At 44.7% G+C, this 23915-nt stretch overlaps 1 protein-coding gene across 3 annotated transcripts; it reads right to left on the reverse strand.

Annotated features, from left to right (window-relative positions):
• Positions 1–293: 293 nt before the first annotated feature.
• Positions 294–21866, reverse strand: btbd8 (BTB domain containing 8). 3 transcript variants are annotated; one of them, XM_041040223.1, is made up of 19 exons: positions 21792–21866; positions 20839–20957; positions 19585–19764; positions 18318–18442; positions 17111–17228; positions 15963–16052; positions 15235–15315; positions 15049–15145; positions 14525–14613; positions 13152–13254; positions 12536–12718; positions 12282–12452; positions 9989–10121; positions 9005–9066; positions 7813–8344; positions 7079–7166; positions 5544–5644; positions 3504–5456; positions 294–1196 (listed from the first exon to the last, which is right to left on the reverse strand). In XM_041040223.1, exons 2-19 carry the CDS (start codon positions 20940–20942, stop codon positions 697–699), a joined length of 4710 nt encoding a protein of 1569 aa, XP_040896157.1. In that variant the 5' UTR covers positions 20943–20957; positions 21792–21866; the 3' UTR covers positions 294–696. The 3 variants fall into 3 exon arrangements, with proteins under 3 accessions (XP_040896157.1, XP_040896156.1, XP_040896155.1); XM_041040222.1 differs by lacking the exon at positions 294–1196 and having other exon boundaries at positions 1278–5456; positions 9989–10118; XM_041040221.1 differs by lacking the exon at positions 294–1196 and having other exon boundaries at positions 1278–5456; positions 21704–21828.
• Positions 21867–23915: the final 2049 nt, after the last annotated feature.

Consider the following 23915-nt stretch of genomic DNA (forward strand, 5'->3'; position numbering starts at 1 on the left):
TTTTTTGTTGTTTTACTTAAACACAGGTGTGTGCCTTCGCTACTAATGCTAATGTACGGCACCTGCAGCTCCTGTCCCAGTGAGCCAGTGTTAATGTTATCAACCACACCTGTGCTTTTCCTGCCGAGTAAAAGGTCTATTGTGTGTTAGCAAAAAAACAAACAAAAAAAAACCCTAACAAAAATACAAAAAAGGAGTAAAGCTGAACTTAAACCAGTGAACAATATGTCTGTGTCCCCCTGACAAATAATCCCTCTCTGACAGGACAGTAAGGAACACTTTCTCCCCTGAAACACAAATCTTTATTTTCTTTATGACACTAAATGCAAGCCAGTAGGCCAATATTATTTTTCTTTAAGAAATTTCTGTCAACTACCTGATCAGAAGACGGTCATGAGGAAGAAATGATTTTTTGTTTTACTCTCGTTCTTTTCTAGAGCTTTTGAAGCAACATCGATTAAACAGTCAAACATACAAAAATATCAGCATGCATAGCTGCCCATCTGTTCAGAAACAGTCCACTGAGGGCAGCACGGGGAATGCAAATAAGCTGCTGCAGAGTCCAGAACAAAGACATGTCATACAGAGTAAGACAGTAGCATTATAAATTATAATAAATTAAGACAAAGTTGATGTAAAGACATTCAGAGTTCAAAGAGAGGGTGTCAACTGTCCAGCAGGCTCTCCTCTGTGCAGTCAGTGATGTGTTTCCAGTTCCACAATGGTCCACTCCCCCTGTGGAGATGCAGCATCTTCTGGGGAGAAGCTGGTCACAGTGATGCTGGTGGAGGAGTCGTCCATGGGTGAGATGAGCTCCGCCCAGCGTTTGAAGGTCTCCTTCTCTGGGGACAGGAAAGCCTGTGAGTCCAGACAATCACGTGACAGGGACAGTGTCTGCTTGATAAGGTACTGGGCCAGGTTGAGCTCCTCAGGCACAGGGTTTATGACACCCAGATTGGACTCGTGGTCTGAAAGGAGCTGCCTAAGCAGGCTCCAGTCACGCTCTGCAAAGTAACTGCTTTTGTCATCGTCCCCACTTTGCTTGTCTTCCTCTGTTTGCTGTTTAACATCCCTGTCCTTGTCCAAGCAGTGCTCAAAGGCTTCTCCCACATCCAGCTCATAAATGGGAGAGAGGGCTTTGGACGGTCGGCGGTCATGTTTGCAGGTTTGATCCAATCTGTCACAACCATTGTCCCCTAAAAACAATTGACAATACTGCAAAATGACAAACTGATTCACTCCTCCACAGTTCTGTTTTTTCATCATTTCATTTCAGAGACTAGTCACTGCCTACCACAATAAAACACTGATTACTGAAAGTTTACCCTTAATGCAACTGTGTCCTTTAAAATACGTTCCATAGTGAAGTCAGGTGAGGGTAGCACAGTGGGAGAACAGTGAGTTGGTCACATTCTGATCAGTAAAATAGCTACGCCGCTACCAAAATGAACTTTAAATGGAAAATTAGCTCAAAATTCACCAGCCACTTCAAATATGGATGTCAAGGGTGGACAGTTGCCTTAAAGGTAACGCACAGAGGAAAGCTTTTCTGAATGCATCTCTTTATCCACCTGTTCAAACAAAGTGAGCCATGCATTGCCAGCACCAGTGAACTTTGCATTTGTCATTAAGTAACAGTGATATGTTCTGAGAATTACGTGCAGGTCTTTGAACGGACAGACCTAATCAACAGACTTAAATATGGTCAGAAAAACCTAAATGCAAGCAACAGTGCTTTACTTAATAGCACGTACGACAGCACACCACCAAGTCTGGACATTCTCTGTGTTTTCTATTTTCAACGATTTCAGAACGGTAAAGGATAAAGTAACTGATCGCTGTTTGATTCTGAAAGCAAAATAATTTACAGGTTTGCATTGGGATAGACCCTCAGTAATGGTGCAGCAGAATTTATTTTTCTGAGTATGTTAGTGAAAAAAGAGAGACATGGCAGAACCATGACAGCTGCTCTAGAGACATATCACACACTGTACATAGGAGGCTACCGACACTACACAAAGCCTACTGAACACAAGCTGATAGACAACAAAAATAACTTCTTTGAAAAGTTGACATCCGTGTATCTAGATACAAGTCTACTGGGTATGATGGGAGGTAATGGGAAAAAAAACAACACAAAAGTAATGGATGGCAAAGGGGGATGAAAAATAAAAATTAATAGCATGCATGTGTGCAGTGCAAAAGTAAAAAAAACAAAAAAAAACAAACAAACAAAGGTACATTCTCAAATAGAGAAAGAAAACAGCAAGGAGATGCAGGGAAAAGTTTCCAAGTATAACACACTTTTCTGAGAAGCAGTGGCAGTTTAGTGGAGTCTGTCTTACACAAACATTTTTTATTTGACCTTTATAGTCACTTTCCAGAAATTTGAAAAAATCATTACTTGGCTGTAATTTACCATAACACAATGTTTAAAGATGCTACATGTAGCATTTTAACATTAGCACATCTTTTAAGATGAATTTCGAGATGTTAATATAATCACTGCCAACGAAAAGACCATCGCTGAGAAGCCAAGCAACGGCCAGTGATGCTGCACTGCGTTTAACACTGTGAACCACAGGGTCAAGATTTGTTTGTGCTTTATGGCACAAATGAAAAGCTGACAGAGTCGAACGTGTGTATTTCTTAAAATGGTGATGGTGTAGTGAATGGAAAGCCAAAAGCATTTATCCAAAAGAAAAAAAGGAACACCAACAGCATCCTCTGAGACGAGAAGCGCTGGGATTTCTGGGAAATGTATGCTGAATCAGTGACATGGCATTAAATGATCTCAGCAATGGTCTAACTGTAACAGTGATTACACCAACACATCACCTTGAACTTGGCGATGATATGCTGATGTTAAAATGTTATATATAGTAGTTTCAACTATATCAAATCATCTATGGCTTAAAATGGCCAGACTGTTCCACTGCATAAAAGAAATGACAAAAATAATCAGAAGTCTTATATTTATGTACATAAAAGTGCATTGGTGTAACTATGTGTCACATGCCTTGTCACAAGGCAGATTCTTTTGGACAGATACAGTTCTACGACCAGTCTCAGTGAAATGTACACTGCTTTCCCCCCCTTTTTTTTTGTATAAACTGAGTTACCAAGGCCTACATGCCTCTGGCTGAAGGTAGTTCAGCTGTTTAAACTGTATGATGAAGCCAGTCTCCATCTTTAAAAGGATATTGACGTTGCAAATTCAAATTTACAACAGCTACACAACTCATGGGCTGAGATGAGAGCGAGCTTTTAGCTATGAAAATATGATGGCCGCTGATTTCATTTGAATTTGAACTTGTTTTATAACTAGTTACTAAACTAGTTTGCTCAATAATATCCTTTTTCTGAAGGAGGGATAGGTCTGGGAATCAGAGCAGAGGAGAATGAATCTTGCAGGGGTAAACTATACCTTCACTGATGGAGTTTGGGGAGATAAGATGGGTTTGGATTTGGGGTCTAGGAAGGATCCGTAGATCATACATTACCTGCTGGAGATTGTGCAGCATGTACAGGAGAGTCCCCTGTCAGCTGAGGCTCATTTAAGTCTAGATGTAACTCAGCTTTCCTGCTTTCTGAGGGATTGGTGTGATTTTTGCGTAGTCCTCCATTGTACTGTTCAGCATGCCACAGATCCAGGTGGCACGGGCGCTCCTGTGGAGGGAGCTCTCTGCTGTCGGTGTCCACAGCAGGGACACTGGACTTCATTCTGTCCGCCTGGATGTGGTAACTCTCCTCCTGCACAGGCTCCTGGATCTCTGTGAGGAATACGGAGGATTTTTCTTCCCGATCCTCGTTGTGTTTTTTGTGCTTCGTATTTGCATTTTCATGATGGCATGGCAGGTGGTTCTGCTGGTCACTGGAAGGGGCAAAAGCTGTAGAGTCAGACTCAAAAACATCGCAGGGAGTCACAGCATCATCGCCCTGCTGAGGTGGAGTTTGGACACCGCCCTCTTCTGAGCCCAACTCCTCGCACTCGTCAACAGAGAGTAACACTGAGCGACGGAAGTTAGAGGTAGACTGGTAGTCAGGCTGGTCATTCTCCTGCTCCACACCGTCGTCATCGAAAGCCAGGTTGACAATCCCCTGAAAGTGTGGTGAGGGCTCAGTTGATGGCAGTGGAGCCTGTCCTGGAATCACCTCAACTTCTGATCTCTCATCTTCCGTCTCCTCTTCGTTGTCATCTTCCTCTTCCTCAGAAGAGAAGAGCTGGTGGTCGGGGACGCTTTTTACAGTCACAGTGGCCTCGACCTCTGAGTGCTCCTCCTCTACGTGAACCTCATCTCTTTGCAACCAAGAACGAGGACGTCGTCTCACTCCCTCCTCCTCACTGGTAGTCTCTGCCTCTCTCCCACGCAGCCGCACCTCCACTCTCAGCCCAGCCCCACCTTCGTACATCTTTAACTCTTCTGGCGTGCTTGTGTCACTGCTGCTGCGACCCAAGAAGTCGTGACAGCGCATGGTGCCGCACTTAGAAACACCGCGGTCGTTGGAGCAGTCGTCATCTTGTGAGCCTCCTGCGTCGTAGTCCTCTGAGCGCGGCTTGATGTCGTCAGAGGAAGTGGTGTGTGTGCTGCCCGTCTCAGACTCAGGGCTGACTTGATGGTGGATGCCACTCCAGGAGTCCTCTAAGGGGGTGTGAGTGCTCCCCATGCTGCAGGGAGTGTCTATGGGGGGTTCGGTGTCTCTCTGGGAATTTGGAGAGCTGACCTCGTGAACCTGCCCTCCGCTGATGTGAACAGGGATGACACCGCTCGGAGACTGTTTCACTTTACTCCCCTCAGTCTGTTTGCAGGAGCTTGCATTAGCAGATTTAATGTGATGGATGTTGTTAGCTGTCGGTGCAGCACTGGTCTCATCTCCTCCACCATTAGTGTTTCCTGACTGTACTTCAGTCTTCTGGAGACTCTGCTGAGGGCCTGAGTCCAGCTGAAGGCTGAGTAAATCCCCTCCACCCTGGCTTGGTGACTGTGTATTGTGTGCTGCAGGCTGGTCAGAGGGCACTAGCTCTGTACTATCTTTATGCACTGCAGCACCATCAGTGTTTTCAGTTGGACCAAGCTCAGTTTTACAGTCTGGATTTTTACCATTCACAGCCTCTTTTCCTTTAGTGCCTGATTTCTTGGAGGCAGCAGCAGCTGAAGTTTTGGAAGCGCCTCCAGATTTTGGTGAAGCTTTCTCCGTAGATAATTCAGTTGTACTTTTTGGCTTTGGTCCAGACTTGGCAGCTACAACTGGGGATTGTTTGGAGTGGGCCGAAGAAGCTTTTGCCGGTTTAGCACTGGATTTAGTTGAAGCTCCGGTAGCTGAAACGGGTTTGGTGATCTTCTTTTTAGGAGTTTCACTGCCTGCTTTGTGAGCCACTGAGGATTTCAACCCATCCTTGCTGTCTTCTTTCCTGGGTGAAGCCGGCTTTTTCATGGAGGATCCAAGCTTGGGGACTAAATCAAAGACAGAACAGATAACACTGAGACTGAGTGCCAGAGTGCACTGACAGACATCGGAAATAAGCAGACTGAGCATCTCACCATGATGGTCTGGTGTGCCTCTTCCTTTGGAGTCTGTTCTTGCTTTCTCAACTGCACCAGTCTTGACTTTGCCACTTTCTCTTACTGACTTATTGGTAGGACTGTAATTTGTTAAACAGAAAGAAAAAGCCATAAAACAACGTGACCACAAATGTTTTTACCACAATGTTCCAATTAACGAATCCCTCTCGCTCACATCATCATAAACATATTTATGAGAGGAGTAAATCACATATTAACAGTTAACACCAGTGGGGGGCAGCAAAGTTTTTTCTCCCATTTTGTCACCGACAAGCCTCTGAGACATGAGCTGACTATCAATGCAAATAATTTCAAGTTGTCACTTGTGTCCTGGTTTCAGATGCAAATCTGTACAAATGTGCTTTGTGCTGAAGGTAAACAGAAGCCAGCGCCCAGATCTGTGGGTTTACAAGCACAGTTCTACAGAATCTGCTTCAGACACGATAGCTCCCAGTATTACAGGTCACATAATGCACATATGATTAGTCCCATCACCTAAATTTAGCTTGGAGGGGAGTTCAATGCTAACTTCTCTCCCAGAGCACCTACATTTTCTGAATAAATGATTCCGCTAACATCAGTGAGCGAGAGCACAGAAATCCTGAAATTCCAGGGAGTCTGATAAATATTGATGGTAAAAATTCGCTCCCAGGACAGATGGAGTTTGGATGCTGATAGTGAGAGGGATATTTTTAACATCTTTGAAGGACAGTTTAGAGGCTTGTCAGAAAATGCTACACAGCTGGTTCTATCCTCCTGACAGCCACATGCCTAACAAACACAGCCAGGTGACACTGTGCTGCAACATTCCTCTTATTTCCCCTACACATTACTGAGCCTGTAGACTTATGCTTTAGGCTCTGTAATGGTGCTGGGTATACTGGCTTTTAACTGACCTGCTACTCTTCAGGATTCCCATGATCGTTCTTTGGGTTGCTCAGTGATTTCTGTCCTGCTGATACATCCTCAGTATTTTGTTAAGTGTAAGTCAAGTTCCCAGCCCTTTATCCATTCTATGAGTTCTTACAGGCCCCGTTTCGTCCTCTCAACACAGTCTTTTCCACTGCCCTTGTTGGTACTTTGGGCTATGTGTCTGTTGACATACAACATATAGATCCTTGCAGAGTAGCAGACAGAGTCAGAGGGGTAAGGAAGACTGAGTTCCTCTGTGTCAGGATGCGACGTATCTCATCTTCATAATTCATATTTTATTTTCAGCTGTATGATGCTCTTCCATCAATGTTGTCTTGTGTCCTAGAAATAATTAACAACCAAAACACTTGCTGGATTGTTGAGTTGCTCCCTGAACCCTTACAGACAACTTCCCAAAATTTCACTTGAATTTCATTTTTTAAGACCCTGAGCAGTGGACTGGCACTTACGATGGATCTATCCAAAGGGAGCGTCTGAGGGGAAGTTCACAAGCACATGAATTACAGCCTTCACGTGTTACACCAGCATTTTAAAGGAACACGAGAGATCATACTGACCACGATGCTCAGAGTAACGCTCACCTGTTAGTCTTTGCTGTATCTGATTTCTGAGGAGGTTTAGTCAGTGGGGATTTGTTCGCTGCCTTAGCCTGGTGTTTGGGCTTTGCACCTAAAACACAGAACATGAACCACATGTTAAAGTGCTGTAAACACAGAAGTCAGGCCAGGAAATGTTCAGGGTATCAGATATACATAACGCTCTGAGTCTGAGCTCACATCACAGACGTTTTACCAAGTTCCTTTCAGGGTGGGGCACGGGGACGAATGCTGCGCTCGTCCCAGCAGGACAGACAGCTGAGGCTCTCTTCAGGGATTACCCCACCTTCCCCAAACCAGCCACACCAATAAAGTTCAAAGTGATCAGTCACACCCCCCTGTGTGACAGCTGTACAGGGCTTCAGCCTCTGCGGTTAGCGTGATGCCAGCAGGCTGCCAAACACAGCCTCATGCGCTTTGTTTCCTGATAAATCAACATTCATACATGACACTGCCCTTGCCTTCTGAAAATCCCTCCTGGGCAGAGGACAATACTCATCATCCTAATTAGTGTGAGCAGCAGTGGTTCTGTCACGAAGACAAATTCAAATCAGCCGTGTTGATATGACAAAGTCCTGTTGCATATTTCATCTACACTACCTGGACCTGACCTGCTGACGCTTCAGCTTGGCTGCACTATAATGTACTATAATGTACTATAATGTAATTGGTGTCAGTCAGAGTGATAAAATATAAAGAAGTCAATAAAGAGTGTAAACCTGGAATGGAGTGGGTGTCGTTACGAGGGCTACTGGCACCGTTCTCTGGCGAGCTGCTGCCTGATGTGAATGAAGCTTGGGTGGTGCCAGCAGCGCCGTCAGCCTTTCCTGCTGAGCTCTTCTGAGCCTTCGTTACAGCTGTCTGGCTTGTAGACGTGCAGCTCGGGGGAGAGGTTTTAGGCCTTGCACCTGGGTTTGGCTTCTTTTCTTGCTCTTTAGCCCCATGAGAGCTTCTGGGGCCATTGGCACTGGCTGCATCGCGTCTGGCCCCTGAGGCTCCGGTGCCATTGACCACTGGTGTACCAGCTGATGCTGCCTTTCCCTTTGCTGCTACACTCCGATCTCCTGGCTTCTTCACAGTCTTTGCCTTGGATGTGTGACCATCTCCTGGTTTGTTAGCTGTCCCCAGTCCATCAGATTTCATGGCTGACGCAGCAATACGGGAGGAAGAAGTCGTGTATTCGGACACCCTCTGGGTCCTTTGCACAGGAGGACTCTCAGGTGCAGGTGAGGGGCATTTTACAGCCCTTTGCTACAAGAAAAAAAAATCATATTAGTCTTATTAGTCAGCAAATAACCAGATGATCACATGTCATTGTATAACATCAGTAGTTTTCCACTGGCCACTGGAGCACACTTACCACTAGAAAAAAAATGCTGTCAATCACCTGGAAGATCTAAACTCTCTGTTGAGAACTCTACTTCACTAAACAAATCAGAAACTCCTGATCGCCTTTTAGTGGCAATGGAATGATTACATCTGTGAATTCAATCCTGTGGGTTCACAGGTTCAGCAAGAAGCTCCTGCTCTGGCTCCATCAGAAGCACTTCCTGATCTGTAACAGCTCCACTGCTCGCAGCCACTCATCCCTCTCTGGATCACCTCAGCCAGGCTTATCTCAGCTCTACATCTGTTTAGAGAGGCCCCGCTGCTCGTTTCATACTCTGTGTCTTTGCTGTGAGGGTGGGGCATTTATGACATATGGCATCTGATGGCCATTAACTGCAGTCACTGACAGGGATTACACAAACTTACATGGATTTCTCTGAGCTAACACACACTCTTAGGTTCCTGTCATCAGTTACATCAAAGTCTAAACTCTGAATAACAAATAAAATCGAATGGTTTCTGGTTATTGGTCCAAAAATAAAACTTTTAATAAAAGGATAAATTGGTGAATGATAATATTACCTGAGAGCTAGTGAATATTGGCTTTTTACCAAGTCTTCTATTGTCCCCTTTATCAATAGCATCTGTAAAAACAGAATAAAAGCAAGATGAAATCGGTCAGTGAGTATCTTTGACTGCAAAACAGATCCAATCCGAGTGTAACACAGAAGAAAAGGACTGCACCATTTTTTTTTTCAAGATGCTGCTTAGCTCGTTCATTAGAAGATATTCTCTTCATTCACAAATTCCTGTTTCCACACCCTGTGTTTACGCTCTGACCACAAGGACACAAACATTAAATCAATGGACTGATCGGTCAGCCATGTCTGGTAAGGACTATTTCAAACGAGGCACAGTCATTTCTACACTTCATACAGAAACAGTTTCAGAGCTTGATCATTTAATTATTTAACCAAAACAAACTGCAAAAATTTACTCGGCTTTCAAAAAGTGCATTTGTTATGTTTGCATGTGAGACGTGGAATCTGATTACACTGGCAAGCAATGTACCAGTAACAGGCAGACACTGATACCAGCTGAATAAATTATTCATGCTGTGCATTTCAACACATGACTATCTGAGCAGTGAGGAAGCAGCATGTTATTTGTATTTACGGATGCTTCTCATTGTGTGCAGATCCACAGCAGACAGGAATCCAGCCTCTCACTTCCACCCATTAAAAAGAAACGTGGCGCATTTACCGCGGTGCATTTATCATGTTAGCCGAGGGCACGGTCAGTAAGGTAGCTCAGACATGAAGCCAAAACGAAAAGCACTGGCCAAACAATAAATGGGCTGGTGGTGGCCAGGCACCTGTCAGAGAGAAGCCATTAAGTGTTAAATCAGTCACCAGCATTTGCTCCTCGGGCTCTGGTTCACCTCTAATGATGCAGAGCCACAGCTTCAGCACTAGGCTGGGTTAGAGAGGAAAAAACACACTGCAGCATGAATATCCTGTGTGTGACTGGGAAAAAAAAAAGAGCTCATAAATATCCTTTCCTTACCTGCCAGTATCCTCTCTCTGTGTTTGGACGACAGGGTCTCCCATCCCTGTGTGTGGCGGACCGCGTAAAAGGTCTGAAGCAGGAACGTCCACAGCCGACCACGCAGCGTGCAAATCTCTCGCCTGAATGGCTGCTGGTAACACAGAGGAGAGAGAGGGAGAGGAGAAGAATGGAAAGTGGTGCGCTACAGCACAGGCGAATCAGCAGCTGCTTGAAGAACCTTTCACCATGGCAACAAATACCCCTCCCTCCCCTGCTCTGTCCCTCCCTCCCCCTCTGTCGCTGCTACAGGATCCAGTTGAGGGAAGTCAGTGATGTCAGCGACTGATGCCCACACTCCTGTTTCCACGTTTGATTATAACAACAGGGCTGGAAAGTAGGGAGGAGCTTTCTCTAGCTCCTCTGCTACACCAGCAACACACACTCCTCCCCAGCAGATCCACAGGCAGATTAGTGAAGGCTGCTGGCACACGTCACAGCCTCCCTCCTAATCCATCCTGCCATACTGTACAGTATTTACAGAGGCTATGCGCTTTAACTTATGCAGCCAGGTCACTCTGCCCTGGACGTCTGCTCACAAGCTTAACATGCCTGCGCACACACACACACACACACACACACACACACACACACACACACACACACACACACACACACACACACACACACACACATGCGCACGCACACACACACACACACACACACACACACACACACACACACACACATGCGCACGCACACACACACACACACACACACACACGCACACACACACACGCACACACACATGCGCACGCACACACACACACACACACACACACACACACACACACACACACACACACACACACGCACACACACACATGCGCACGCACACACACACACACACACACACACACACACACACACACACACACACACACACACACACACATGCGCACGTGCACGCACGCACACACACACACACACACACACACACACACACAATAGATTTTATTAGTTTGTATTCTCTTAACTTTTTTTTTACCAAATATCAAATGAAAAATTCTCTTCACCATTCTTGATCATAACTTACAGTGTAAGAGTTTAATTGGACGATTTAAAACACACTGAACTACCATATACTTTGTGCTGATATTTCAGGGGTGAGCTCGTTGTACTTCTCTGTCTAAACAGCAACAGTGCCTTCGTCTGTCTCTCAGTACCTTCTACTTGTCCCAGCCTAGAAACCAGTATTTTGTTGCTACCAAGGATAAATTTAAATTTAAAATACACACAGAACTCACGTTCATTGTAATGAAGTCACATGTCACCCAGTGCAACACTATGGTTCACTGATGTGTTGTCATTTTTCTGTTTCTTTTGGTCTTGGACCAAAGGAGCATTTAAAAAGTGAACTTGCTGTAAACAAAATGCCCCTTTGATGAAACCAGGAGGGGCAAAGCTCGTGTTGATCTCTGGTTCACAGGGTTACTGCAGGTTTTGTATCATTTGTCATGTTTTGTGAGATTTAGAAAGGTGAAAGAGGCTATCAGTGTACAGCTTAGAGGATATGAGATCTATGTGATGATGGATGTACTCTTATTTTTCATTCCAACATGAATCCTAAAGTTTTACATCAGTAAAGTATCTGTAGACGACCAAGTTCACTGATGACACAAACTTTCCTAAAGGTCTTGGAGCATAACACTTTTACATTTACACTCTTCCCTGTCTAATCTAAAACACCACTACACTTTTATTCTATTTAAAATTTTAGTGAATTTCATGAAGTGGAAAAACTGTAGGACTTGTTCATTTTCACAAACCTTATTCCACCCTGTCATACCAGAGCTCAGCAGCATCAGACCCACGTCACACCCTGGTTAGGAAACCTAGAGTACACTGAGTGTACCGTGCTCTGCTTTGATGTTTTTATTTTAATCTTCTCTAGTGGTTGTAAAATATACTTAATGCTCACAAATAAAATAAAAATGACTGGTCTTAAATTAGGACAGGAGGAGCTTTCTCCCTCATCTCATTTCTCACAGTGAGACAGTTTGTTACTAATTGAAGTTACAGGGTTGGAGTGAGTTAGTCCAAACTCTGCCCACTGAACAACCTATTGAGGAAGTCTTGGTGCAGTAGTTTGATCAGTATCTGATTATCAATGTTCTCACGAGCCAATATAAACTGGACCAAACAGGAAATCTTAGTTCTACCCACACTTCAAAGATAAGGTGTGAATGCAGCTTAATATTCACAGCATGATGTCTGACAGAGGGGTCGGTAAAGGAAATGTGCTTCACTTCACCTCCTCTTGTTCTTGGCCTCTGTGCTCCAGGAGAGAGTCGTCCTCCATGTCATCTCCACACAGACAGTTCACAGCAGCAAAGAGATCGCAGCAGTTGTCCACAGTTACACCCTCTCTGATGGCTGAGCACAGCTTCTTCAACAACGTGGGTTCTCGTGTAAACTCTTCCCTCTGTAACGGAGTCAGACACTGAGAGCGCCACAGAAACTCGTGCTGAAGGAGAATGCATTAGCATGGCTACATCAAAGCCTTACCCTGCAAAGGTCCCGGAAGGCCTGAGTTCGAATAACTCTAGGAAGGTGCTCGACAATGACGCGCAGGCTCTCCTCCTGTAACTCTGTTGCCAGACCCCTCACCTGTTGAGCCCACTTGACTTCTGGGAGACTGCCAATCAACTGCTCAGTGCCACAGAGCATGGTTACTGCATTCTGCACAGTCTGAAGGGAAACATCTATTAGCTAAAGATACTCAAAGTCAAATGAACACAGTCCATGAATCACACTGTTACTGCTGCCTGGGACCTGCTGATCAGTGGAGGGATTCCCTGTGTAACAGCTCTTGGCCAGCTCTGAACCTCAGCACTTGCCAAGACAGAACAATAGTACATTTGTCTTGCTGTATTCACAGAATGCACAGCAGCCCTTTCACAGACTCGAGGCTCAATGATCAATTACAAGCCCGGATCACTCCCCATCTGTCTGCAGCCACATCATATCCTAAATAAGCCCGTCTTTAATAACTGAGAATTTAATAAAGGTCATGGTTGATCAGATCATGTTTGAATTTCCTTCCTGTGCAAAAATACTGGAGAATGAGTTGATGATACATGAATGCAGTGCGGCTGACGGCTCTGGGAGGGGGAGGACTCACCATGGCTTCAGTTACAGCAGTTAGACAGACTCTGTGGAGCTCAGGGGACAAGAGGGAAAAGTTTCTCTCACACCAGGTCTTCACAAAATGCTCAGCAACCCACCTGAAAATACACACTGTGGAGTAACTGGACAGTCGAGTTCATGTCAGTTTGACCAGATAAAATCCTGGCGACCGTTTCTGTGTCTCTGCAGTGTAACCTTGAGGAGTCTCAGGCTCTGGGCTCCATGCAGCAGTCAGGGTGGGTGAGGATGAGGAGGTCAGTAACTCACTGCTGCACAGAGCAGCGCAGCTCGGTTCACCGTCATACACGCGTGACTCATCAGACTCAGCAGAGAAAACATGGCAAGGCTACATCCCCACACTCACACCACTTCAAACACATCCCATCTCCCTGACCTACATTCACACAGTTCGTGCCCGCTCACTGCAGTGTGCAGTATAGATAGCTGGCAGCAGCATCAGTAACGAAAAAAATGTGTGTGCATACAAATGAATATAAAGGAATGTGATGAAAGGTCTGCAGCATACTAAAATATAGCATGTTCTCAGCATATAGATTCCCAGTTAAAGTTCCCATATGTAAGAAATGTACATGCATTAATCACTGATTCCTACATAAAACAGTCGGGATAAATTTATTGGGAAAATCTAAAGGATGTTTTGCAACACATCATATTTATAATATTCCAATCCAATCAATAAACCAATCAATAAAGTTACCAGTGTAACTTTAGTTAGCTCATCTATCAACATGATGCTGGTCAATCTGACTGCTGTTCACTAACAGTCACCACAGGTGACCGGTTACATATACGACCTTTAAATCCGCTCCTTAATGCAACGAATACACTTGTGTCTGTGGAATGTCTTTAACTGAAGAGCAGATCTTTCGAGATCTGAGATGAACATCTTCATTTGTTAAGTTGGGAAAAATATCAACCAGGTGAAAAACAACACCTTCAATAAATTCTCTTCATCCTACAGTGTATTTAAATACTGATCACATTTTACCTTACAGAGCGCTTTAAGTCGAATTAAAGCAGTGTGAATCTTAACCCCAGCCTTTAGCCACTTAATAACACAGAAGAATGAACCCACTTGCTGGTTACCTAGCAACAAGATGCTGATGTAAACTGCAGTGGCCAGACAGTGGCGACAGGCTGGAATATGCTGCACTTTCCTCAAATTACATGTGATTTCTAAGGTCAAGCTTGACAAAAACTCAATTCTAAGACAATTATTAAAATTTAGTTTCCAAATATTTATGTACATAGTGAATGAGTTTTCATGCTCCATAACTAAGCCTTGATAAATGTTAGGCATTTATAAAATCAGAAATCGCTCAGATGGTGCTGAGTGCAGACACTCACCTCTTACACAGCAGGTGGAGGTTTTGAAGGCCTAAGGCGTGTGTGAGGGACAGGCACTCGAGAACCGTTCTCTGAACTCCATCAATCGGCTGCAGACACGAGTAAAGAAGCAAAAGGTGCATTTAAAGTGACGGTGATTTGATCCCTGAGGGATCTGTGAGGTGCAGCTGCAGGAACGCTGACAGTTGTTTTGAACTTTGGACTATGAGACACTACATGAACAGAGCAGGTATTCTTCAACTACTAAATGCATAAATATCATCCGGAGCTGTGTTAACAAATTTACAGATTGACTAAGGTCAAACAATTTAAAATTTCAGTTTTGTAGGGAAAAGTTTCTGCCTGTGAAGACCAGGTGGAAACACAGCACAGCAATGAGATTTACAACAAGGAAGGTTCAAGTTCAAACTTTACTGAAATTTCAAAATGGAAGAACAATCCTGAAAAAAAGGCAGCACTGATAATAACTTCATATTTCCTGTTATGCATCCTGTAAGGCATTCCTTTTCTTCGGTATAGCTGACCTTGGGGAAGAAGCGGCAGTAGTCCCGGGTCAGAACCATCTCCACGACATCTTTCAGTCCCTCCAAACCCAACATGTCTGCTGCCAGCACCACCTGACTGTGGCACAGGAGACACCAAATGCAGGTCAGTTTGTTTTCTAGGCCTGTATTCTAATTCTGGACACCCTGTTTGTTTACACACAGTACCTGGCACTGGCTCCAGAGGGCAGATCCACAATGGCACCATACATGTACTGGAGCAAGATCTCCATCTCATCTGGCCCCAAGCTGAAAGTGATAACACAATCTGTTCCCAAGCCACGTTCGACAGGTGACCCCATTCACAACCTAATATTGTGTTTGTGAGCCCAGGCTGCAGTGTAGGTGAACGCTATCTGTTTCTCTGTCAGTGCTGGAAACACCACTGTGACTGCTGTAAACGAAATCCATATATCGGGCAGCACTCAGTGCATGTGACTGCAGCCGGAGGGCCACTTCACAGGTTTTCCCTCGCACGTCAACGCAGCCGCTCTTCTGACAGCCTCGTCTTCCCCCGTTACCCTCAGATCAGTAAACCGAGGCGAGAGACACGTCTCTCCCCGGAGGAAAAAACGCTGCCGCTTTGAAAGGAGACTGCGGGTGGTAGTGGGGGTGGTGGACGGTGGTGGGGGCTCTTCAGCAGGCAGTGGAGGCGAAGGCATGTATCTGCCTCCTTGTTCAGTAGAAATCTGAGCGAGACGTTTGAGATTCCGCCGCCAGTGGGTGCCCGTGTGTGTGTGTGTGTGTGTGTGTGTGTGTGGGAATGTGGCGTTCATACTGTAAAGCTCGTACTGTACTGAGTTGTTGCAGGCCTATGCAGTAACTCAGCGGTACTGACTGGAGGTGTACTCCTGATCCCTGTGACCTGCTGCATGATGCTGGTGCACTGGTCTTACCCTTGCAGAGTGATGCACTGTCTGGAGCTCTCCATCCAACTCCCACTCAGCATGGCTCGGAAGTACTGAGAACGTGCACACAGGATTGCCCTAGAAACCCATTAAAGCAGGCAGCAGCATGTCAGATTCACCCACCATTTTAATATTTCACATCATCTGGCGGGCCTGTGTGTACGTAAGTGGCTTTGAAGTGACAAGCAGGAGGACAAATTATCACGTGTGTGTGTGTGTGTGTGTGTGTGTGTGTGTGTGTGTGTGTGTGTGTGGTCTCTGGACAACGTGTTTTTATTCTCCCTGGCCTGAAAGAACTGTCACTGATATCACTGTTTATTCTACAAGCCCAAACCAGCTTTTCATTTTCCGTATTTGAAATGCTTCCTCTTTAGAGCACGACGAAAACCTTGTTCAGTCCACATGTTTATCTGTCCTGGAATATGGTGACTTCCTGTACACGCACGCATCAGTTCACTGCTGCGTTGGCTTGATCCTGTGTCAGATCACAAACACATCACTGTAACTTCCAGGCTTTACTCTGACGGACCTCACTAACAGTACAGATCAATGTTCACATACCTTTCCATCATTAAAGCCATTCTCTGTGAACTTCCTGTCTACCTGCTCCCCCGCCATTCAAACGCCAAATTCAGAACAGGTTTCCTGTATGTATGAAGTGTCTGAACCTCTATGTTACTGTGATATATTTTATAATATGACTATGTCACTCTTGTAAAGGGGATAATGCGACTCAAGAGATCAACATAGAAACAGATGAATACAGTACAGAGGTAGAATATGCGCGTGGGGCTGTCATACTGATCACTGCTGCAGAGCGACCGGGGAAAAACAGCTTCCTCCCTCCGACGAGCCCTCGCTGCCTGGCTGCTCCCCTGAGCACGAGCTGGGAGAAACCTGTCTCCATGGTTACCAGCTACTACCACCTCTGCATCACTGACTGACCACCCACCGCTGCTCCACACTGGGACGAGTCAGCAGCAGATGTGTGACCTCTGTGGTGTTTTACACCTGGTAAATGTGGCTGTGATGTACTGAAGTGAACATGATCTCACCACACCTGCCACAAAACAACAGCCTGTGCTTTTGGATTGCAGGTGAGAGCTGAGATGGCCTCACCCTAACCCTCACCCTACCTGTGGCAGGAGAAGACCTGCTCTGCTACTTGGATGGTGATGTCACACTGCTCTCCTCTCTGGTACAGATCCAGCAAGTCAGCTCCAAGGCCCGAGGCTGGCTCCAGAACGACAGCATCTGGACCGAAGGTGAGATGGATAATAAAGAAAGTCAGGAAGGAGACAGTGATGAAGAGGAGACGCATACACTTGGAATTATCTGCTTTTATGTAAAAATGTGTCTTTATCACCATTAAAGCTGTTAAAGGCTACGAAGCAATCAAAGAGTTTCGAAGTTCATCGGTGCACATGGAGAAAGGTAAATCCACCGCAGAACGTCACTCATCATCTGCAGCTTATCTGGGTCCAGGCCCAGGTCGTGGGGGCGACTGCTGCCCAGTCCACAATGCACTGAAGTCCTACGCCACCTCCCACAGGTGGTGGGCCCATGGGAGGCGGTGCCGCCCGGAGCGGGGCTCAAACCCACGAGAGACTGAGTCTCGTGCTCTACCAACTGAGCTAACCAGGCGGCTCCACCACAGAATGGCTTCAGATAAAGAGAATGTTTTTGAAGCTCAGTCAGAGCCCAGACTTTAACCTGACACTGACGCTGTGGAATAAGCTCAGGGAGCTGTTCACACCAGACATGCTAAGAACATGTCTGAGCTGAAGCTGTTCTGTAGGAAGACCGGAAATCCCTCCTGACCGTTGTGCCGGTCTGATGCACGGCTACACAAAGAGCTTGTGTGAGGTTACTGCTGCCAAAGGAGGTTCCACCAGTTAATAAATCAAAGAGAATGTTTAATAGCCGTGCTCCAAAAAGACAAGAAAGATTTTAATAGTGTGATATTAGCTTTAGCGCACCGTGATTGTCTGTACTTGTGACCTAGATAAACATTACATACATTATAAGACCAGTGAAAAGCAGAAATCCAGATCATTGTGCAGGTGGATGGGTGACTGTGTGTGTGTTCGTTCCACCACTTCACTAAAAATGCTGCAAACACTGAAAAGAAAGTTTGATAATGCAGACCTGAATCTTTGAATTGTCTACAGCATGGCCAGGATACAATTAGCAGTAACGACAACAGGGATCCAAATGCGATTAGCTCTTAAGCGGATTAAGGCTGAGATAGCATGATGTGAAGAAAGGGGAGGGAGGAGGGCAGCTGGACAGTCACATAACCTGGAACAAACCCTCCACGGGAAAGTGTGTTGGTGTGTTTACCTGAATCAGTGGAAGCATGAAGGTCTGCCGGGCTGCAAACAGACAGAGGTCTTTCTGGCACACACCCCTCCATGTCTGGGATTCCTTCGGCCGAGCGCATGCTCTGGTCTGCTGTGTACACTCGCCTGCGGGGGGAGACTCTAAAGGTTAATTAAAACTAGGTCTTTCACTCTTATTTAAAGCACAATCTCATCTGATGCCCTGTGATTCCACTGACACAGGAGCCAGCCACAGCCTGAGATAGGTAGGATTTTCTGTTTTTACTCAGTGAAACATTTTAGGAAGCGACTGACAATCTTACATCCACCAGCCGCACCATTAAAACCTGTTACAGCTTATTATAAAGCTGTGTCGCCATGGTCATTGCCCAGCAGCCTCCTCCAGAGACTCCAGCAGAGTCCCAGTGAGTCCTGCCTGGAGAAAGGCTACGACATACCGACTCAGATGTATCTGTAAAACTGTGTACTGAAAGGAAATTTATTATTTTAAGGAAACCCCAGCCCTGACCCATGTCATGCATGAAATGCAGGTATGGTTGCTTCAGTCCCAAACTTCCACAGAGGATTCTCTGGTTTAAACCTGAGTCACTGAACAATTCATAATTTTGGTCACTTCCCAAAAGGCCGTCCTGACCACGTTAGGCAGAGTTGGGTTGCATTTTTTCATTTAGCAGCAAAGTGAACCAGATTCTTTTTTCCATTTCTTAAATCTGTGCTCATAAAATGAAACTGGATCAAAGATTTAAAACATATATCATATATACATCATATACCATATGTCATCATATGTCATATGTAACAGATTATTTGATTATGCTAAAATTTCTTTGAATGCTCAGAGACGACTAATGGTGGCAAAGCAGAGCAGGTCTCCGTCCTGTGGTGTCACTCTTTCTCTGTGGTTTGGAAAACTCAACCCAACAAAGCTGCAGTTTCCAAGGAGCTGAAAACTTTCTGAATTAGTGGGAGTTTAGCCAAAATAGGTCGACTCCTTCTTCTAATTATAAATTGCTAATGAGACACAGACAGAAATCAGTGGACAAATACACATTTGCTACACAGGAAACTTACACTAACTGATTATTAACACTCTATGTCTCAACACTAACATGAAAATGTGATGTGCTATTAATTATTTAATAGATGCAGCATTTGCAAGGTTCCTTGAGACAAACATGCAAACAGCAGCAAACCCTGCAGATTAAAGATGGTGTGCTTGGCGCCCTCTGTCAGAGGAACACTGAAACAGCAAATAGCTCACTGCCTACCTGAGGAAATCTTTCAGCCCGGACAGCTCATAGCCAGGCAGGTGAACGACGGTGGAATCTTTGTGCGTCTGTCCCTGAAGGACATGAGGAGCTCTGGCCAACAGGACGGCTCTGTGTGCTCGGAGAGAGCCTGAGGCGGCACACAGGGTAACATCAGCTTCCAGCTCCTCCTGCAGCAGCCTGGTGAAACACAGCGTGACACTTTATCAGGGGCAGTTCCCTCAAAACCCCCTTCTACTCCTGCTACCACTCATTAAAGATCAGGGTGAATAAATCACTACAAAACACAACACACAGCAACACAGCAAGTGATTAGAGTCAAGTTGCTCAAAATGCTCATAGTAAACATATTTAAAACATAGAACAGTGAAAACATAGAAAAGGGAAAATAAACAAAGGCCTTCTTCACCAACCTCTACACTCTATAGGATTCACAGATTAAACTGATGGCCTATTTTTCCACAGCAGAAAAACAAAGCAGTCCATTTCTTCTTCACCATCACTATCTCTCATGCTGCCTCGGTGACTGATCTGGGTGACCCAGAAATCAGTTAGCTTCAGGCCGTCGGGCTGTAGGAGTTCAAACGCTGGTGCTGTGTCCATTTCTGTAACCGTCTGATGAGAAGTGCCCGAACGCAACACGGAGACTCACATCCCCGTCGACTCAGAGCCAGTGAACTGCTCACATCCGTGTGAGCCACTTTAATTTGAACTTCCACTCACCAGTGAAATATTCTGCAGATTCGCTCGCTTTTTATTTTTCAAATCCACTGATCCTATTATCTGAGAAAAAAACTCACCCTTGGCTAATCTTACACTTTTATATGAAGCAAATGTGTAATGTTTGGTCAGTTCCAGGAGCTATTCTGTGATTAAAAGCTGCTTTTTACTCTTTTATTGCATAAATCTTTGTAAACTGCCTCTAATGAAACTAGGCATAAACTAGCTTTTGGTCAAATGTGGCTACGGAGCATTTCACAATGGACCTTCTCTGTATAACAGTTTGTTCCAAAGGTCTGAACTAGTTAATCGCTGACAGTAAAATCATTCACTGCCTCAAACTTCTCAGTTATTTTACTCATTTGTTTTTGTGTTTGCTAAAAAAATCTCTGTGTGACATCAAAGCTCTAATCAATAAACCTGACTGGCAGGAACTGCTTTGACTGCAGTGGGAAAACTTACAGGTAAAAGATAAAGGTGTTTGTAACCTACAGCAACACGCTGCCGTTCAGCGTGTACTGTCACATGCCTTACCTGTAAACATCTGCAGACAAAGCAGATGATAAACATCTCTTCAGCTGCTCTTTGTATTTGCGCTCTTTGGCCTGGAACTCTCTCGCAGCCTCAGTGGTGATCATGGTTTATGATGTTCTCTAAGACAGAGACAAGACACAGAGTCACGCCTGTGAGTTTACAACGCACCTCTACAGGAGGAGGAAAAGATCAAGTCCAGTGGAAGCACTCTGAGGAAGCCAAGTGAAACATCTCATTTAAAACCGTGCAAAAGTCCAGAACTGTGACAAACAAGCTGATACGAAAACCACAGGCCACATGTAACTAGCTTTTATACTTTACTTTTTTAATCATATGCTGTTAACTGCACCTGGCTCCTCCTGACTTCCTGTGATTTCCTCTCCTGAAATGAACAACATCACGTTCTATCACACAAACTGACCGGAGAGGCGCTGTTTTACCAATTTGAACAGAATCAATGGAAATGGGGAGAGAGACGAAAGCGACAACACCACAAAGTCTGTTCACTGTTATCCGACCAAGAATATTAATCAACCGTCAGCGACAACATTAGCTCCAATAACAGATAAAGACCGGCCTTCCTGTCCAGGAGCAAAGCCCGCAGCTAGCATCACCAAACAATCACCAGTTTCTCTCCATCTGACGACAAGTTTCATTTATTCTCAAACAGCTTTCACCCAGAATAACACACACACTCACACAGCTATGCTGACACACGCATCTGCTCTGCGCTTTAAGCTAATTTACATTATCACTCTCGTTTTCCTCTCGCGGCTAGCATGCTAACGCTAGCTAACCTGGGCTACCGGTAGTAGTTTGTCATCTTCCTGAACCTTAAACTCCGAAAGCCTGCTGATAAACACACCTGCAGCAACGAACAGCAGCCGACGCCTGTCTGTTAGCATGAGGCTCGGATACAAGCATTATGTTCATTTACAGGCTGACCCACTGACCGATGTTGTTGACATCACGGCTGCACGCTGTTCACCACCCACCAAGACGCGGTTTGAAACACAGAGCAGGAGAGGACAAGTCAGGGCCTGGGCGCTGCGGCACATGCGCAGCTCACGTGAAGCGGTGACGTGCCCTGGAATGTTGCCTTCACGAGCTGCTGCTGAGCTCGAAATTCTGATCAAGCATTTACCACACTGGGTTTTAGTTTGTGAAGTAACAAGGGGAATGTGAGGTGATAGAAATGCGCCCTCTGGTGGTGGTGGTGTTCCTGGCTCAGAGCGGAATGGCTTTGATTATCAGTCATTCTGCATTGTTGTATTAGGGTGGCGTGGCGAGCAAAACACAAAATACAAAAAGACCTGATGTTCAGTAACTGTGCTGTGGCGATCCTGGATAATCTGTTTCATGAAGCTGGTTGTGAACCGCCTTACTTTCAAACCATTCTAATAAAAAAGCTTATAATAATTGGAAAATCATCTTAACTCTCCGATATATGCACTGTTTATTTTAGTTCTTTTTTAAAGGTCACAAAAATACTGAGCAAATAACACATGCCAGTTTCCATAGGAGCAATTTGCCAACATTTATATTTCCGATTGTCAGTGAAGGCAGCAAAACCTGACTGGTGTTGATGTCATGGTCCATCCCTTCATCATTACTCCTCTCCTATGATGTCAGTGCAAATGTGCCTGTAAATGTTTGAATCAGCATCAGAGCCAGAAACACAAAAGAGGTCAGACCTGGTTGGAGAGTGATTTGGTGCAATGTTACTAGAACTAGAACTACAACTACAACTAGAACTTTCTGTTCATTCAAGATTAAGCTGTAACTAAAGGTTAATGGCTAATAAACAATTTAGAAATGCTTTACAATTTATAAACAATAATTTATTTATAACAACAACATTTGCTTAGAAAGGATATGTTAAATAAATAAATAAATTGGCAGTTGCATATCTGGTTAGTTTAGGACTACAGTAATCCAGTTTGGGATAAAACATTTAAAAATGTCCTTTTTTCTGGTGTGAAACATAATCATCCATTACCTGAACATTCTCTTCCTCAAATGGAGCAGCAGTGAATGTGTGTGTGTGTGTGTGTGTGTGAGCTGACACAGTACTAAAATTTGTTTGTTAGACTGAGTATCTGACAGGTGAATACACACCTTGATGGGATTCGACGTGGTAAAGGTATAAATACAAACCTAAAAAAAATATCAGATAGACCCAAAGTAACCAACCTCAGCTGCTGTGTCACTGAGCTCTGTGCTATATTTAACAGCACATTCAATACTATTTCTGGTGTTTTTCATCTTTGCTGTGTAAAAGCTTTGAGTGACTGTTCTGAGACAGCAGCAAATACATGAGGCGCACTGCACAGCTTCAAACACCCTGCTGATATTATTATCTTAAAACCGGCTGGAAATTTTAAAGAGCAGCGCAGCCCAGTAGATTGACACTTACTCAGTTTATTTATAAAATCAAATGGTGTAGACCTGGCTCAGTGAATTTCAAAATGCAGTGTGTAGGAAGAGATACAAAATAGTACAATAGTTAACCATCACTGACATTTCTATACAGGAAGATCAAGATAACAACATTCTCTACATTTGAGCAAGAATCTTTCAGGAAAAAAATACAAAAAAGAAAACTCCTTTAGACAACACTACCTGATAAAGGGAGTGGGCGAGTTATGGCTCCCAGAGGGCTGTGCCCAAAGAAGAGCGGAGCGACCCAGTGAAACATACAGGTATAGCAGACAACACCACATCCCAATCTCTCAGGACATCTTTACACCGCGACAAGTAGTTAAAAGGCACCACACAATACAAGTCACAAAGAGATTTTGCCACAGATTTGTAATGCTGTAACCGACAAACTTTAAGGCGGATGTCATGTGCAAAAAACATCTTGAATGTGTGTCACACGTACTGCTCAGTGTCCTCTCCGGTGAAGTGTGCTTTGATTCTTTCCTTTACTGCTGACTTCTTTAAAAAATATCTGAAATGTGAAAGATTTAAAGAATGATTGCATTATCACTATGTTGCTTGGTATCACAGGCATATTCCAGGCTTCAGGTGTGGCAAGTGAAAAGGGAAAGAGTGCTGGAGGAGGCCGCATTGTG

This window comes from Toxotes jaculatrix, chromosome 6, assembly GCF_017976425.1.
Source record: "Toxotes jaculatrix isolate fToxJac2 chromosome 6, fToxJac2.pri, whole genome shotgun sequence".
NCBI lineage: Eukaryota > Metazoa > Chordata > Actinopteri > Toxotidae > Toxotes > Toxotes jaculatrix.

Excerpts from the sequence above, each read along its gene's own strand:
- btbd8 (XM_041040223.1), bottom strand. The coding sequence starts at position 20,942 with ATGATCACCACTGAGGCTGCGAGAGAGTTCCAGGCCAAAGAGCGCAAA. Across the intron at positions 16,053-17,110 it reads CAGGTCTTCTCCTGCCACAG|GGCAATCCTGTGTGCACGTT; the intron begins GTAGGGTGAGGG and ends ATGGGTTTCTAG. Across the intron at positions 8,345-9,004 it reads CAATATTCACTAGCTCTCAG|CAAAGGGCTGTAAAATGCCC; the intron begins GTAATATTATCA and ends TTTTTCTTGTAG.